At 35.1% G+C, this 19539-nt stretch overlaps 1 protein-coding gene across 2 annotated transcripts in view; it reads left to right on the top strand.

Annotated features, from left to right (window-relative positions):
• The window catches only part of hyd (E3 ubiquitin-protein ligase hyd), a 670489-nt gene that overhangs the window by 226888 nt on the left and 424062 nt on the right, over positions 1-19539 (top strand). For both annotated transcript variants that reach the window (XM_090375987.1, XM_090375986.1), the window contains exon 15: positions 3002-3275. In XM_090375987.1, coding sequence (XP_090232113.1) covers positions 3002-3275 — 274 coding nt within the window. The remainder of the gene's footprint in view (positions 1-3001; positions 3276-19539) is intronic.

Genomic DNA, 19539 nt, shown 5'->3' with positions numbered 1-19539 from the left:
AGTGGTGGTCCCCCTGTTCTGGCACATCGGGTGGTCGAGTGTGTCCATCTTCAGACCATTCCCACCACACTTTCACCATGAACAGCTGACAATGCTTGCAGTTGCTGAGATGATGCCCCCCCCTCCACTACTAGAGCCACAAATCAAACTCTCTCAGGTCCTTCCTTTTCCCCATTGTACAGGTGCCATCACAATATATGATGCACCAGCACACGCTTCTTGATTAGACCGGGGTTCGAGCCCGTCACCACCAAATACGGAAGATGCGGGAAGGTCAGGGAATGACCACCGCATATCCCGGAGCAATATGGCCTTAGTTGCTAATGCTCCTAAAAAAAAAACCAAAAATAACCAAATATATGATGCACCAGTCAGTGACATCATTCTTAGGTGATGTAGAAGATGGTCATAATGTGTTGGCTCATAAGTATGTATGTATACATATATATATAAATTAAAATATGAAATTATGAATATGCTAGCAGAATGGTAATGGTAGTCAGAAGCAAATACAAAGAAAACTGGTATAATAATTATACAGCGAGTTCTTGATTTATGAATTTTTAATCTTATGAGCAAAACTTTCTGACACTGAACACTCATTTTTATGAACTCATGTTGTGATCTTATAAGCTTTTCCACATCTTAATAAAGTATCACCTTTTAAAGTGAAATGGGTAAGAAATTAAATATTTTCAACATTTCTCTTTGATGTACTACGTACATTGAACAGTTCATCAGATGTTGTATATGCAGTTCATATAGCACACTGCTTAAAGTATATTTTTGGTGAATGTACAATTAATCACCTGTGATGAGAGTGCAAAATACCAACAGTATTCCATATTAGATAAATGTGATTTCTCTTAGGAATAGTTTAATTTATTGCCTGTGGAATTGCTATTCTTTCTGAAGTCATTTCGTATTTCCAGTAAATAAATAGCAGTTTTGATCATTTAACTGCAGCTGTAATAGGTGCAGAGAGTTTCCACTGGGTTGGGTTAGGTTACTTGTAGAAGAGGTTGGGATTGGGTTAATCAATTGTAAGCATCAGCCAGTAAAACAAAGTGTATTCTGTGAGTGTTTGTCTGTTTAAATTATATAGTAAGGGTTGTTCTCTGTACATAACTCCAAAGCCATTTATGCTAAACTGCAATGATTTTTTTCTAAGGAAAAATGTTCTTGCATATTTATATATTTCATTGACTCTTTTAAGTATGACTCCTCAAATGTAATCTGCCTCTATTCTATATCGCAATAAAATATTTTGAAATCTTATGTTAAAAAAAAAAAGTTTTGAAATTTTGTTATTAGTGCATAATAAATCTTACACAAATTTTACGGTTATTAAAGTTAAGTATTTTTGGGAGAGTAGACATAAGAAGTCAAGGCATAAATTCATAACCTGAATTTTTATTTTTTTAAACATGTCCTACCATTATATCCATGTGAAAATTTCTCCTAATTTGTAAACTTTTTCTCCGTGATATCCATTTTTAGGAATGCACAATATTTGTAAAGCAAGAGATTATCATAGTAACAAAAGAGAAGGCAGAGGAACTAAATTGAGAGTCAGGGTTTTGTAGAGGATTAATTTCCTAAAATAATTTATATTGAAAACCAGTTAACACAAATTTTATAGTATCCCTTAAATGGTACCAAGGCTGAATTGCATGAAAAATTGCTATAAAAGGAAACAAAACCTGCCCCAACAACATGACTATTGCTAATGATGCAAAAACAAAACTGTATTTCATTTAAACAAGTCACTGCAGTGGTAGACTGGCAGATAAACTGATCAGCTTGCTGATGTGATAGACCCGAGTGACAGTGTCTATTATGAAGTTATAAATGAAAATAGAATAGCTAAATGCCTCTACAAAACCACTAACAGTGAACAGTTTGAAATAAAAGCAGAAATATAAGAAAAGAGATTTTACTATTTTCTTTTTTCTTGTTCTTTTTTCTTTGTTATACTATCCTCTTGTACTTTTCTGTTTTCTTTATTATTTATTTAATAGATTTGATAATAGAGAGCTATTAAGTGCTCAATAATTCATATATTCTATTATATTATGAAATCAACAGGGATTACCTTTATTTTCGATATAGGATGCTTCTTTTCCAACCAACTCTCCTAGTTGGAGAGTTGGTTGGAAAATGTGAAAATGAGTGCTGTCCACTCATTTTCACATTTTTTATAAATTTTGTAAAATTTATAAAAAATGTGAAACCACTTCCCCACTGTCAGAACAGTAGTGTTCCAAACTCCTCAGTCTCAATTGAGACTGAGGGGTTTGGAACACTATTGAAAATAAAGGGAATCCCTGTTGATTTCATGATATTATTTATTTGATTTTTCAATTTTTTTAATGTGTGTGTGTACACATTTCTCAAGTTGTGTATAATTACTGTTAAATTGAGATAGCTGCTAATTCACTTGCACAATACAGTTTCTAAAATAATGAATACTTTATCTTGTAAATAATTAGAACAGCAAAAACTACCAAATGGCTTAATTGAAAAAGTTATTCAATTATGCACATGGGATACTGTTGTTACATTTGTCAATTCCTGCTTGAATGTTTCTCACATAAGATATTATTTTGCTAGGTTATCATTTCTCATGGTGTCCTTGAACAGTGCTGCTGAGCATGCTTTTCAACTTTGTTTAGTGTAAGAAATGTTTATTTACCAAAGTTATGTTAGCATCTGGTAGGCCTAACAATGAATTAATCATGATTTTTAACTTTAAATCATTAAGCAATGATTTAAAGTTAAATGTTTTTTGCTGTAATTTTAATGAAATTAACTTGCATTGATTTGTAATGGAAAACTTGTTTTTTTTTTTTTTTTTTTACATTTATTTCTATTAAAATTATGAATGAATAATTTTGGTATGAAGATAGCTGTTGCTTTGTGACTGGCATTTAGTCTGCAATTTACTTTTTAATTGAACAATGTGATTTAAAATTCTTTATATACACTTCTTATGTTTCAGGTTGATGGTGCTTATGCAGCAGTGAGGTTTGCTTCAAAAGAAACTGCAGGTTCAAACACCAGTGGGCAACCAGGTAGTATGTGTAATGCAGTTTCTAGTGTTGGTGATGATCTCAATGCATTATTACAAGAGTGTCGCCTCCTACGTAAAGATGAACTTCAAGTTGTGAAAGGGAGTAGCACACCCCGAATCCCAGATTGCTTCCAACGTACTCCTCGTAAAGTAAACATAGCAGAAAGTGGCCAGATTTTGACAATGGCTGTTGATGGACAAGGTAACAATATCAATGCCTCTCACATTATTGTATTATCGAGATATATGGGATACTGAGTCATAAAATAAGTCCTAATGTTTTTTAAAAGATGTTTAGATATTTAGATAATTTCAATATTTTTAAAATGTACAGGATGGGTTTAAAGTTCCTTTTCGATTTTAAAAATTAATAACTCAAACTATAGGTCATATTGAAAAAAAATTTTTTTTCCATTTTTGCATTGTAATTAGTATATGTGGGAATGTTTTTAATATAGTTTGTGTTCAAAATTTGACCCACACGGGCATATGAAGTCATTAATTTTTAAAACTAACACAGGAAAATTAAAATAACAATAACCCAAAATAAAACAAACGAACGGAAAAAGGAGAGTAAAAGTAAGACCCTTATATAATTTCGCACTTTAAATCCAATTAATAAAACCGATATAAATTTAAAATAATGCCAATTACATAATAATTCAGCCCCCCCCCCAGAGGTTACCAGTTCCGAAAGACGTGAAATACCACCAAAAAGGGTTAAAGGAACTACTAAAAGATAACAAAATCAAAATAAAATAGAATAGACTGACCATTATGCCCATTATCGACAGAGGACCCCAAGGCCAATAATGGTCATGGAATCGCTGCATTGATCGCTATACAAATCGTCGCAAAGGCGAAAATATCGAAGTACCAATCCATCCTTTCCCCTCCGATCGATCCACCAATGCAGAGGATTTGCACGCCGGTGGTCCTTATGCAGCAAAAAATAAATTATAGAACAGACAGCACTAAAGCAGAGCCACACCACTGGCATAATGTAAGCTGAACCAGCTTATATAGAAGAGAAAGGAAAATAGAGGCGGCACAAGTGCTGCTTAATTAGCATATCAATCCATTACTACCATTAAATTATATTTAAATAATGACAAAAATTAAAGTATAATAAAATAAATAAATAAATATTGAGCTTTCATTAGAGGCAGCGACACGCAAATCCTCCATATTAAGCCAAGATATATCCAATATTTTAAATTTTAGGATTAAATAAATAAAAAGATAAAATATAAGCAGTAGTATGGCAAAAACTGTAGAGCGAAAATTAACATAAAAATAAATCAAAATAAAACAAACGAACGGAAAAAGGAGGGTAAAAGTAAGACATAAACAGTAGCCGAAAAACCCTTATATATTTCGCACTTTAAATTCAATTAATAAAACCTTATCCACAGCATCCTATCAGTCATTTAGACTTTGCATTTCGCAGCATTTACAATATAGAGACCGCTTTTCTGTTCAGCCTTAAAGCCTATCTAAGTCATTTTTAAGGAGACTGCTTTGTGCAGATCATTAACTGCAAGTTTTGTCATCATGCTCTTTGTCCCTTCACTGATGTAATTTAAGAAAATAGAAACAGTAGTGGTCCTCTATTAATCTTTGGGGTTCCCACTTTTAATGCCAGCCAGTCTGAGTGACAACTCTCTGCCCCTGTGCTACAGCTGCTCTTTGATCCTGTTGTACAGGATTTAGTTAAATTCTTTGTTAAAATTCAAATAAACAACATTGAATTTCTGTCCTATAACTGACACAGTAATTATCGAAATAACTAAAGTGTACTTTTTTCCCCTTAACATAATCCACATTGTGTAGCTTTCATTTCCATCTAAATGTCCCTGTTTTTTACACTTGTTAATATTAATATTGGCAACACATGTAAGGAGTAAGGCTTGTATGTCATTGAAGATGGATCAGTGACTTACAATTGGATTTAATTGTATCAGTTTGTCCTTTCATATCAATAAACTAATTAAATATTTCATGTTGTAAAGGTAGTGACATTTATTAAAATTTCTCACTTGATAGTATTTTAATAATATCCTTTTCAAATTTAATCCATGAAAGGTGAATTGTAGGATTATCGTGCCCTCTAATGAGTCGTATCATAATTAAACATTGGAATAATCTGTACATAAACTTCTCCATTGTTGATAAAAGGATAACGTGTCCATTGTATTTTGAAATTAAGAATACTTTTATACAGGGTAACTTTTTTATGATTTAATCAATTTTAATGAAACAATTGTTAAAAGATTTCATAATTTATTGAGGTTGTTTGACGCATATGCCTCAGCATTCTAGACATATTTCTGTATGCAAACTAGTTCTCTACTGCTGATTGCAAAAGTTAATGGTGATGTCTGTGAGTATGTTGGTGATTGTTTCTTCTATTTCGTCCAAGTTGTTGGTTTTTTATGGTAAACCTCTTCATGGCCACCCCATACAAAAAAAAAAATCAAAGTGTGAGATCCGAGCTGCGGGGAGGCAGTTCACGCACATCACGTATGTCAATCCATTGCCCTCCGTGAATTTGGTAAATGATTATGCAGCCGTGTACAGACATTTGCAAAATGGGGGGATGCTCCATCCCTCATAAAATTAAGAGTTTCAGTGTTGTCCTCCTATGAATTGAGCGGCCATATGCAATTTTACTGAAGTTAGAGTTATCTTTTGGTATTCACTGTGTCTCAGAATGAAAGGTTCAGTGACTGTGGATAATGTTGATACTGCGCCAGACCGTTACCTTTTGATTATCCTGAGCCTTTTCAACACAAATCTGGATTTTCCTGCTCAATAATGGCAGTTGTGTGATTAAGAAAACTGCTAAGAGGAAACATGGCCCTACTCTTTATTCCACCCCAACATAACTTTTGCCAATCCCTTCCTTCTGTTACAGTAATCAATGATCAGGAAACAATTGCAGAACATAATGCAGTTTCAATGGATGCTTCTTTCCTGAGGATGGTTGCAATTGCATAATGGGAGAGTCCACTTTTACAAGCTCCTTAACATACTGATCTCTTTTTATTCCTTAAGAACATCTCAGTCATTGTTGCAATGTTGTCTGGAGTCCACAAAGTTGATAGTCTTCCTATTTTCTTCATATTGGTGACATAGCCAGTCATTGTTAATCCAGTGACAGTTTTTTATTGGTTTTGCATCCACTGTTGCATGGATCCACTTTCAGCTCTCCACTACCTTTTAACCCTTGTAATGGGTCCCAAACTTTGTAGCAAGCTATGATTTTAGCACTGTCTTGTACACTTAAAACTGGAATCACGATTCACTTGTAAGAGAAAGTAACATTAACTTTTGAAACCTCAAGGAACTATGAAGCATATAATGTTGATTTCCTAAAAATCAGTTTAAAAAAAAGTGTGTGTATCCTGTATGCATGAAAGATGTTTTATGTGTAAACATCTTTGACAACACCTACTAAATTTTGACGGCAAGAACTGAAATCATGAATGATGCAATTTATGCTCACACCTGCTACTTACTCTACCGAATCAATGTTAGTGATAAATATGATACACATGCCCCGGTGCTTACCCCACTGAATCAATGTTAGTGATAAATAGGATAGGATACACACGCTCCGCTGCTTACCCCACCGAATCAATGTTAGTGATAAATAGGATACACACACACCCCGCTGCTTACTCTACTGAATCAATGTTTGGAAGAGGTTAGGCCAATAGCCTAATTACCCATTTGATTGTAGTCATTTGTTGAATAGTATGATTGCTACAATACAAGTATTGTATTCTTACAATCATACTATCATGTTGGATCATGTTACTCTGTCATGCTTTGTCGCAAATTACACATGCAGCGTTGTGAGATCTGCAAGAAACTACAGTATCCACACATGATATGCTAGAGAAACTATGACTTGGCTCAGGATCTCAACAAGTACAAGCGAAAGATGGTAATGCTGCATATTCCATTTCGCAATGAGGAAATAGAGATACCATCAGAGATGAAATAATGACAAGATCTCTGACGACAATGAAGAGCTGATACTAGATCGTAAATTGTATGAATTGTACTTGGACAAAACTATTGAAGTATATAAGAAGATGTGTCAAGATAGTGACAACGTTGACCCTGACGAAGCATGCGATAATGACCTGCATAGCCTTGTGATGCAACTGTGAGAAGAAGACCACTTTCGAAACTTTTACAATCACTCAAACAGCAAGATGAATGAGGATATAAAGCTTGCCAAGCTCAACCGACTCAGCGTAATTGCAAAGAAATGCAAAAACTTGATGACCAGCGAGGACTTTTGCAACTGAATGAGAATGGCCAATGACAAGCAAAAGATTTTACTCATACATGTAATTTAGAGTCTGTTATATCCCAATTCAAATATTCTTGACCGGCTCAGCTGGTTGCAGAAAAACGTTTATGATTCACCTCTTGATGGAAATATACAACCGCTTCAGTTATACAGATAGGTACTGTAACACCTACATTACATGCACTTCAACTGGTAAGGCCAAAGCACATTCAAGATCACTACCCTAAAGATATCCATTTTCTGGTTACCAAAAGGTTTCTACCATAGGTGGCAATGGTTGGCCAAAGCCACTTAAGTGGTATGCCCCGAATCATAAACTTTTTTTCTGCAACCAGTTGGTTTATGCCAGCTCTGAGCACATCCAAGATCACCTCCCATGATCCTTTGCATGATCTCTCTCCCGACTCCATTCTTTTTTGCCTTTCCCAGGTGTTTTCTGCAACCAACTGGTTCATGCCAGCTCTGAACACATCCAGTATAACCTCCCATGATTCTTTGTTTCCATGATCCTTTGCTCCCATGACCCTTTGCTATAAATGTTTTACTTTAAATTTTGCAAGATATCCATTTCTCCAGTTACCAAAAGGTTTCTGCCACGGGTGGCAATAGTTAGCCCAAACCACCTAAGTGGTATGCCCCAAATCATAAACATTTTTCCGCTACCAGCTGGTTTATGCCAGCTCTGAGTACATCAAGGATCACCCCTTATGATCCTTTGCGCGAAGTCCTCTTCCAGCTCCGTTTTTTTTTTTTTTTTTAATGAAACAGAAATTACATCATTTTTGCGTTGCAAAATCGTGACAAGTTGATTTTATTACCGTCTAAAATTTAGTAGGTGCCGCCGAAGATGTTTACACATCAAAAATAAGGAAGTTACAATAATTTAAAAATAGGGAGTCACTTATCCCACACCCTGTAGCTAAATCTAGGGCAATAGCCTCAAGCTATGAAAGCTATATAAAGTCATTGTACATGTCATTATAGCCTCTTTCTGCACATAGCTTTGAGCAAACCGGTTTTGCTACTTATTGCATCGATCTCGTATTTTGGAAGCACTTCACACTGTTACTGAGGCAACTTGTATAAAGTCCCTCTGCAGTATGCAATCGATACACCAAGTAGAAAATCCAGTTTGCTCATAGCTATGCGAAGAAAGAGGTAATGCCTAACATATACAATGATTTTAGAATACTTATTATATGAAAGGACTTACTTACTTCTTACTTTTTAGAAAGTACCGCTAAAATTAACACACACACACACACACACACACACACACACACACACACACACACACACACACACACACACACACACACACACACACACAGAGTTAAAAATCTTATGATATTATGAATTCGATTGCTCCTAGAAACATAACACATTCTACAGCTTAAAATTGAACAGGCGCTCTACTGCTATAAACCTTGGAATAAAATATGTAATGCAAATTCAAACAGAGCCACCAAAGGACAAGTCAATAATTTAAACTACTACCTAGCTTTGAAGTTCAGTCTGACTTTTCAGTACTCTATTATTCACTAGGATTGGCTAACATTGTGAATGCTGCAGAGGTGAACTTTAAGGTGAGAGGCGTATGTTGTAGTCTAGTGCAGAGGTTCTCAACCTGTGCATCGCGACGCCATTAGGGGATGCTGTAATTTACCAGGGGTGTTGCGGACGATGTTAATAGCTTATGTAAGATTTCCATGGCAAATATTAAAAATGTATTAAGAATGATTTTTTTACTATTAGATATCTACTACTTTTTGATCTGTATTATTAAGGTAAACAATTATAGAACATATTTGGGTATTTTTGACGAAGAGAATACATCATGTTCCCTGACTGTATTCACGGTATCCAGTTACTACGAGTGATTGGTTTGGGTATTTTTGCATGTTACTTGATCTTGCATGAGTGAATGAGGTGACGCCAGAAATCTGCTCGTGGTAACCACATATTCAGAGTACAATCAGCCGCTTGGTCTAAGTGTACGTGGATTTCAAATCACATATGAACGTTAACATTTTATATACGGTGAGTTACTGGTAGTGCATTTATATTAGACTAGTGTTGTGCATATGTTAAAAGTAACAATATAAAAAAAAATATATATATATATATATATATATATTGGTGTTATGTCACATCGTTGTTTTGTGTTTTTCAATTTATTATTTTTTTTTTATAGTTGACCATGGCAGAAAAATTTTTGAATATGAATCAAAAAAAAAGCAAGCACAAACATCACATTAATGTTTTTTAAGAATAAAATAATATCCCGATTATTAGTTCATGTATTAATAATTATTGTATTAACATAGTAAAAATAAGAAATTGCACAATTATATACGTTACTTCAAGGGAAGCTCCGGGAAAATTTTACAGGTCAAGGGAGGTGTGGGCTCAAAGTTTGAGAACTGCTGGTCTAGTGATTATATATAAAACTGATTACAGAAGACAGCATTGTACTATTTTATGCTTATCATGACAGGGAACAGCTGAAAAGGAAGGTAACTCAAATTTACTTTAACAGCTGGAATTTTTGCTTTGTTCAGGGGAAAGATTGAATGGATCTCCTTTAGTTTGGGGTTAGATCCACACATTTTAGGATAAGTGCCCCTGGAGCATTGTTTAACTCAATAGATTGTGCTTCTTTGTGGAAATTTGAAAATTTATAAAAATGAAATATTTTTACATAAATGCTTTTAAATATTAATTTTATTTTGACTTTATTTACCAAAACCCATTGCTACTTTTTTTGATGCAGTACTATTCTCTACATCTGTTGATATAACTACTCCCCGTCATAAAGTGCCCCCATCATAAAAGCTGCTCCTCCATCATAAAAGCTGTGCCCTCAGTCTGCACACTCTCTAGTGTGAAGTGACCAATTTTTCTTTGGTTTGTTTGGGGACAGGGACAATGTTTTTAAATTAATACACTTTTTTTAAAAAACATTTTATTTGTACATATTTATTTTACAAAAGGCAGTTTTTATGCCACTTAACTAGATACATTAATTCAAAAGGGGTTTTTCTAGGCGATGTTTACTCTCAAGGTTATTGGTCGTAAGTTTTCATCACCATCCATAGAAAACGTATTTTCCACCAGCCTTGTCTTGCTAGTTAGAGAAGGAACACTGCACGGTTTGCATTGCGCTTTTTCTTATATTTGTCGTTGGCACAGATGGTAGTGTTTTATGGCAATCTATCCAAACAACTAATATTAGATGTTATATTTGAAAAACATCTTTTCTAAAAGTGAGCAAGAATTATATATTATTTTAAATTTTTTGTGAAAATATTCAACTACTAGAATGAAATAAAAATTGTTTCCAACATCAGAGGGATAAGAGGAGTTAGAGTAATTCAACATAGAATAAGTATGTATGAAAAATATCTCATTTTGGCAGTATATTCAACATAAAAGATTAATACAAAATAATTTGTTTTTATGTTTTGATACCCCTGCTAGTGTACACTGTAATGACATCATCGAAGTTGAAAAGTTTCTAGATAAATTATTTTTATGTCAGGTATGAGAAATCGCCTTCCCTGTGTAAAATAAATAGATATGTGCACTAATTCTTGAAATTTTAATGGTCTCCTTAGTGTGATTTGTACAATTCATATCATGTCAAATGGAAATGGTCACCTGTTTAAATATGTACAGGTGATCCCCGCTTAACACTGATAATTCGTTCCAGAAAAACAGAGCACTAAGTGAATCCATGCTAAGCGAGCGCCACATTCCCATAAGGTAACATATGTATTTGTGAGTTGCGGTCGGTGCCATAGGATATTTCCTAATCAATAATAAATGGGAGTGAAAAGATGCACAAATGTCGGTCAAAATATTTAATATTCAAATATTTGTACATATAAAATATTCTGCATTACATACATATATAATTATGTGGTAACTATTTACGTATAAAAATTAAACTTAAAATTCCAATTAAAATCATGAATATAATTGATTTTAATTGATTTAACTTAATTGATGAATTTAATCATGAAAAATGTGTCGATTTTGAGCTGTACTTTGGCCCTCTTCTTGGTAAACTAAAAGGAGTTTTAATTTTAAATCCCCTGCAGCATTACCACCCAATAATGAAGTCAACCAATCCTTCACCGCTTTGAAACCTGGCATGTTTTTTTTTTTTTCTTCTTTCAATATGAAACTTATTTTAGGCATTCGTTTCCAAAAAAAGTCCTGCTTCATCTATGTTAAAAACTTGTTGAGAAGTATAACACATAATACCTTTCTTCAATAATTTTAACAAGTTCTTTTATGAAAGTTTCGGTTCCTTGATCTGCACTTGCGGCTTCTCCCTGGATTTTAAATCTATTCAACCAGCCCTTACTAGTTTTAAATGGTTCCACATTTTTTTTTTTTTTTAGTTGAGTTTTCTTCAGATCATATATAATATTTAACTTAACTGAATTCTGCATTGGATATTATCTTCAATAAAATTACTCCATTTCAATCCTAATAGCCGGCCTAGCCCTAGTTGCTTGCAGTGGAACAGCTGTTTTTCCCGCTGCTAAAATTAATTCTTTATTTTTTATAATTGTTCTTACAGTTAAACTTGCCATTCCTAAATTATGGCACACATCCGCTTGTCATTGATCGGAATCGATTTGCTTCAAAATGTCTAATTTAATTTTTAAATTCAGTCTTTTTCTTACATTTATAGTCTTCATACTGCATCCAGATGTTGTTGCTTTTTTATTCTTATCCACCATTATTAAATCTTCAAAAATGTAACTGCGTTGGTTGCATTAATTATGATACAATGTTCGAGTAAACTGTCCGCTATTCACGATGTCCAATACTGTACTGAGTGATGACTAGATTTCGGATAAATGCATATAACGCAAATATTACAAGCAATACACTTGATCGTTTTTTAAAATGTTGATCTCGGAACTACGTAACAAATCACTGTACTGCAATTAAATTAGTGTGTGAGAAAATTTCTCAAGTCGTCGTGGGAAATGTTTTAATGCTGTTTTGCTATTCATTTTCAAGCTATTGACTCCATCAAATGAAACAATTTCATTAAATATGCCAAAAACGCAATCTGTAAATGAGCATTATAGTGATTTGTGACAACATTATAGTCAGATACAGGTTATAATATAAGAAAAGTGTTATAGTGAATCAGCGTAAAGCGAACCGCATTATAATGAGGGCCTGCTGTACCTGTAATTTTGTTAATATTTGGCTACTACCTTACCTTTAAAATGATAAAAACAAAAAATATATACCTATTTATTATTGAGGTGACATCTTACTGATTGAAGTTTTTCTAAATATTTATGTTTATAAATTAGGTAAAATAAATATTGACTCTATTCTGTGATAATTTTAGATATTCATACAACTGATGCATGTAAAGGCAGTGGTTGTCAAGATATTTTCATCATTAGTGGAATTCCATTGAATTAAATTAAAGTTGCCTTATAAAATAAGAGATTGCCAATATTTAATTTACTGTAAACATTTATTTTGAACTTTTGTTTTTATTGATAATTAATTTTAATGAGAAGCTTGTTTTTTCAGTTTTGAAACTTCCCATCAAAATTCAAAAGTGTAAAATAATTGCTAATTAAATACTGATAAGTTGTTTAAAAATGAGTGACAAACGAATAAAAGGAACATTGCTTAGTTTTTTTTTTTTGTGAAGACTAGCCAAATACTACAAATCCATCAATCAGTAATGTTAATAATGAATTGGATGCTGCAGATGAACTTGACTACACACACACACACACACACACACACACACACACACACACACACACACAACCACAACAAAACTGGTTTTATTTGGAAATATAACAATGAATATTTAAAATTCGGTATCATTGTATGTCTGGGATCAGAAATGTTTTTACCAAAACTGCGGTTCTAATTGTAGAGATATACGTATTAAAAGAGTTCTTGAAACCTGCAGTGTTCTCATCATTTTAACTCAAAACAGTGCAAACATTACAAAATATACCAGCGGAATTTTTTTGAAGAAGATTGCAGGAGGTGAAATCATAAAAGAATGGATTTAAAAACTGCTTTGTGCTAGAAAAGTCCTTATTAAAATCTTTGCCAACTGAATATGGTTTTTTGCATTTAGCAAAATCTTGTTTGTTTGAAATTTGTAATGAAGTTTTAGGCCCAACAGCCAGAGGCAAAATGAAAATCATACCTCTTCCCAGTGATACTTTTGAGCACAGGATTTCTGAATTATCCTTAGATGTTGAAGATCATTTGATCTAAAGGATCAAATTGCCAAAATGGTTTGCAATACAGTTATTGAGCCAATATATGTTCAATATAGCAATACTTTATGCTATGTATGTGTTATTGATTTTGATGCAGGAGGTATGAAGGAAGAATTATTACGTTGTCTTGAACTGTCTTCTCAAACCACATGCTCTGAAATATTCAACACTATAAATAAGTACATTGAAAGTAAAGGTCTTGAATAGAAAAACTGCATCAATATGCACAGATGGAGCAACAAGCATGACTGGAAGGCATTCTGGAGTAGTAACAAGAATAAGAAAATTAGGTTATACTAGAAAAGGACAGTGCATTCAGTTCATGACTTTATTCTATCTTATGCAAAGAAATGGGCACTGATCATGTGCACTTACTACTTGCAGAAGTTTGGTGGCTATCAAGAGGAAAAGTTTTGAAAAGGTTGTTTGAACTAAAGTGAGAAGTTGAATTCTATTTACATGAAAAAAATCAGCATTCATTGACTGTTTCAGCTGTAAAGAATGAATAGCAAAACTAGCATATTTAGCTGTAATATTTTCCCTTGTGAACACAGGCGCCTCCGTAGCCAGGTGGGAAGGAGCAGCAGTGCGTAGCACACACTTCTTGATTAGACCGGGGTTTGAGCCCGTCACCACCAAATACGGAGGATGCGGAAAAGTCAGGGTATGACCACCGCATATCCCGGAGCAATATGGCCTTAGTTGCTAATGCTCCTAAAAACCAAATAACAACAACAACCTTGTGAACAAGTTGCATTTGAGCCTTAAAGAGTACATGACAACTGTTTTTAATTTGAACAATAAAAAATGGATGCATTTAAAAGAAAAGTTAACACATTGGTTCAAGTTGGTATGCTATAAAAATGTATTTGTTTTCTAATTTTGTGGGTGTTCAATGAAATTGGATATCATAAGCATAGGGAGAATTATTTGATATCTGTTTCCAACCAGAAGATCTATGATTGGGAAATTGCATATCGTCAGCATCGGGAGAATTATTTGTGAACATCTTGAAGCACTTTCTCAAGCATTTGACATCTGTTACCCACCAGAGGAAGATCTATGATTAGGAAATTTGTGATTTATTTCCATGTACTATTTGCAGTCCATGGAAACAAAAGGCTGACTAACACTGAAGAGGAGCAACTAATTGAACTGTCTTCAGATTTAGGATTAAAATTACCCTTTAACTTGATGTGCATGTCTCAATTTTGGCTAAATCTCAAGATATACACAAATATATACAGCATTGTGTGAAAAGGCAATCAAGTTTTTGCCATTTTCAACTAGTTACTTGTGCGAAATCATCTTTTCAGCCATGACTGTCACAAAGATAAAAGAAATAATCAGCTTCATATTACTCACACAATATGTTTAGCAGTTACTCTCAATCCAAGAATAGAAAAATTGATTAGTGAGAAGGATGAGCAGCAATCACACTGATTATCTGAAAAAACTGATAATTTTCAAAAATTTTACGTTATTAAATTTTTTCATTCTTATCTATTTACGTGCCTTAGCAATAGCAAGGGCACATGATGCAAGAAAGCAAGCTTATATAGCATCAGCCAAAAAAAAAAAACACCCCTTATTTCACCCATCCACTCGCTCCAGACATTTGACAAGTTCTGCCTTGAATCTAATTAAGCTATCAACTTCTACAACGACAGATGGAATTTTGTTCCAGCAATCACCACCCGCTGGCTAAAGGCAAACTTCCACACATCTATCCTATAACTGTCTCCTCAATTTGAATTTATGCCCTCTCAGGCGATTATTCTGAGCAAGAGGAAGAATCCCATCAGCATTGAGCATACTCAAACCATTCAAGGCTTTATACATCTCAGTCAGATCACCTCGCAGGTGCCTACTCTCCAGACACTGTAATTTGCAAAACTTAATCCTTTCTTCATAAAAGCAACCCTTTGTTTCATTCACTAATCTTGTTGCCCTTCTCTATGCTCGTTCCAACAGCTTTACATCCTTCTTAAAATGTTGCCTCCAGACCTGTATACAGTAATCAAGGTGTGGCCTGACCATTGTCTTATACAAGGGGATAGTCACCTCCTTATCCCTGCTAGAAAAATTCCTGTATATCATTGACAAGACACAATGAGCTACTCTTGCAGACCATCTGCATTGCTCAAAAAACTTTATATCTGCTTGCACAATTACCCCCAGGTCCTTTTTGTTCTCTCCTACTGTCAGTGTAGTACCACAGAGTTGATACATTATTCTGGGGATACTACTTCCCATATGCAGTACTTTACATTTGTCAATATTAAACTTCAGTTGCCACCTCTTAGCCCATCTTCTCAACTTTTCTAGATCCTGTTGCAGCAGTGTACTGTCATTAACATCCCTGCCAACCTTCTTGTTATCTGCAAACTTGTACATTAAGTCTGATATACCGTCATCGATATCATTTATAAATACAGAAAACAACAATGGACCCAACACTGAAACCTGAGGAACTTCACTAATAACATTAGTCCACGAAGAGCAGAGTTCGTTGATTACCACTCTCTGTCTTCTCCCACTTAACCATCCCTTTATCCATAGCAGCAATTTGCCTCCAATGCTACACTGCTCCAATTTGTGCAGCAGTCTTCCCACAGTATCAAAGGCCTCTCTAAGATCCAAATATGTGATATCAAAATTATTCTTTGCTTCCAGGTCCTTTGTGACTACATCATAGTATCCAATCAAATTAGTCAATCAAGACTTCCCCTTAACAAAGACTTCCCCTTAGCTTCCAAGATTAATTCTCTGAACGCTTCCCATTTTGAATTTGCTGTTGGTAACATCATTAGTTGGTCCCACCGTATAGAAATTAAATAATGTCTCAGACCACTGTAGTCACTTTTACAAAAGCAAAAACCCTTCCCTTGATGGTAGTTACCTCTTTGAGTAAATCCCACTTCAGCACACTGTGATCACTGCCACCTAGTGGTTCCTTTATCTGCTGATTCTTAAGGTGCCTTTGTAGTCAGTTGGGCAGAAGCAGCAGTGTGTAGCACATGCCTCTTGATTAGACTGGGGTTTGAGCCCATGACCACCTAATACGGAGGATGGGGAAAGGTCAGGTAATGACCACCGCATATCCCTGGAGCAATACGACCTTTGTTGCTAATGCTTCTAAAAACCAAGTAACAAACAAACAACAGCTGATTCTTAATGCATGCAGAATCACTACTGATAATCAGATCAAGAGTATTACTCCATCTAGTTTCCTCCCGAACATACTGCTGCTGTAGAAAACAGTCATCCAATAAATCCATAAAAGCCTTGCTAGTGTGTGAGTGAGCAACCCACAAATTCCAGTCAATCTCTGGGAAATTAAAATCCCCCATTATAAGACACTCTGATTTACTGGCCCACTCTGTTTCTCTGCACATTTGTTCATTATACTCATGAGATTCATTAGGCCTATAACACATACCTACTCTCATTTTTCCTTTTCCCAGTGCTTATGTCACACTGAACAGACTCAACATTGCATTGTCCACCAATATCAATTGGATGCACTTCCTTAGATTTTATATTTCTTAACTAACAGCATAACCCCTCCTCCCTTCCTGTCCTTGTCCTGTCTATCCTTTCTGTACACATTGTACTCTCCAAATTCCAATTCTGCACTGCTTAGGTCTGTGTGACACCACTTCTGTGATATCCCAACAATATCTGGCTTTGATGTCTTGACTAGCACTTCAAGCTCATCGAATTTATTAACCGTACTCCTAGCATTGGTGTATGTGCAAGTATACATGCACCTGTTTCTACTCTTAGTTACCCTAAAACAGTCCATGTATTTAGTTGTTCCACTATGATTCCCAGCAGTCCTGGGAATCCCCATTGCCTTGCTTTCCAGGCTGCTGCCCAATTGCATTTCAATAGAAGCAGTGCAAGAATCACTTTCTCCTCTCCCAGCGACTATTGTTAATCTATTAGTCTTTGTATCCCCCCAAGCTAGCAGTTTTCCGACCCACCTAACACTGCCTTGATAGCATCAGCAAATATTCTCGCACTCTTTCTATTTAAGTGTATCCCATCCCTGTAGAAGCAGTCTCTCCTGTTAACAAGCACAGACTATGCTGAAAAAAATTCTACCATGTAAGCCTTGCACAATCTCTCCACGGCTGAATTGATTGACTAGGCTCTCATCATATACCACCTCCTATTGTGTCTGGGCAGAATTGCAGACACTTTCAAATGCAACCCTAACTCACGGCTTTTTCTCAGCATTGACTTTGTACTTGTTAAGTAAATCCACTGGTCTGCTACTTTTATGCACCTCCGTAGCCAGGTGGGTAGGAGCAGCAGTGAATAGCACACACTTCTTGATTAGACCGGGGTTTGAGCTCATGACCACCAAATACGGAGGATGCAGAAAGGTAAGGGAATGACCATTGCATATCCCCTAGCAATATGGCCTTAGTTGCTAATGCTCTTAAAAACCAAATAACAACAACATCCTACTCTTAATATCATTAGAACCAACGTCTACAACAATATCACCCTTTGTGCCCTTAAAAGACGATATCTGCTCTACAACGGCATCAACCTTTGCCCCCCCCGGGGGGGGGGGGGCAGACATAACCCTGGTCCTATTCCATCTATCCTTTTTGCACAATATGTTCCCAGTTTCCCTGGCAATAGAGTCACCTACAATAACTTGTTCCTTTGGGACCAGCGCATTCTACCCTGGGGTTTTCCGCTGTCTTGTGTGATGTTCAAGTGCAAGTTCTGGCATTGATGTGGGCAGCTGAGAGGCTTGATGGGCCCCTCAATTTAAATCCTTCGAGGGCATCCACCCCATCTTTCAAGCTCTCATATAAGCCCATAACAATGCTGAGATGGTGCCTGATTTCCTCACACTGCTTACATCACGCAAACACATAAACATTCCCCTTTGCAATATCATGTCCCTTTCCTGATTTCTCCACAAATAGCAAACAAGCAGTGCGTTTCAATAGACTGTGATTTAGAGGGTAACCGCTCCCCTCAGTTCTCCCCTGAGCCACAGCACTTTCATTAGTTTGAGCCTTTTGCCGTGCTGCTCTGGTCTGAGTCATGATTTCTATTCAAGTTCAATAAAATTCCAGTACAAAATATGCAGTTACAACACTATATATATGTATTTCGGTATCGAATATTATCTCAGAGTTACATTATATGACTTTCTTATCCCCTGTCAACTTTATGTATTAATTTATTATGTTACGTTTGTAAAAACTAGGTTGCTATATTTATTTAGTTAAAAAAGTACAGTTCAATTGACAGTGAAATTTAATAAGATTAATAAATTTTACTGATTAATTGATACTACTATTCTCGCTATCTAGTTTTCCGTTAAACCTTATGCTATCTAGTTCGGTACACCATTTGTATCGCATAACAATGGCGGCAAGTTACGAACGGTAAATCTACAGACACCAGGTATTATTTACTTTCCTAATCGCGCTATCTAAATTCAAAATAAATCGTGGAGCTTGACTAGGTCTATAAGCTACTTATGGAAAATAATTTAATCTAACAATTAAGTCAGTAAAGCGGCTAAATATAATTAAAAACACTAGCATTTGTGGGAGCTGCAAAACTTGTCCAACACATGGATGATAACCTTACTGATACTAAATAATAACCTACAAAATCTCTGTCTGAATTCAAATTAAACTAAAGTATTGTTACTATGAATGTAAAGCAACTCTAAAAAATAAATTAATATGCCAATTTAAGACAATAAAAAAAGCAAAAAAATTCTCTATTAGTTGGAGTCGTAAAAACTTCGCCTGTTCATGCAAATTGCACCCATTTGCTTTTGTGCATTAAGTTTGGTAGAACTTATT

Source organism: Mastigoproctus giganteus, chromosome 6, assembly GCF_048544385.1.
Source record: "Mastigoproctus giganteus isolate SK-2022 chromosome 6, ASM4854438v1, whole genome shotgun sequence".
In the NCBI taxonomy this organism is placed as follows: Eukaryota; Metazoa; Arthropoda; class Arachnida; order Uropygi; family Thelyphonidae; genus Mastigoproctus; species Mastigoproctus giganteus.
Note: the sequence above shows the minus strand (reverse complement) of the source record. Positions and strands in the feature narration are given on the sequence as shown.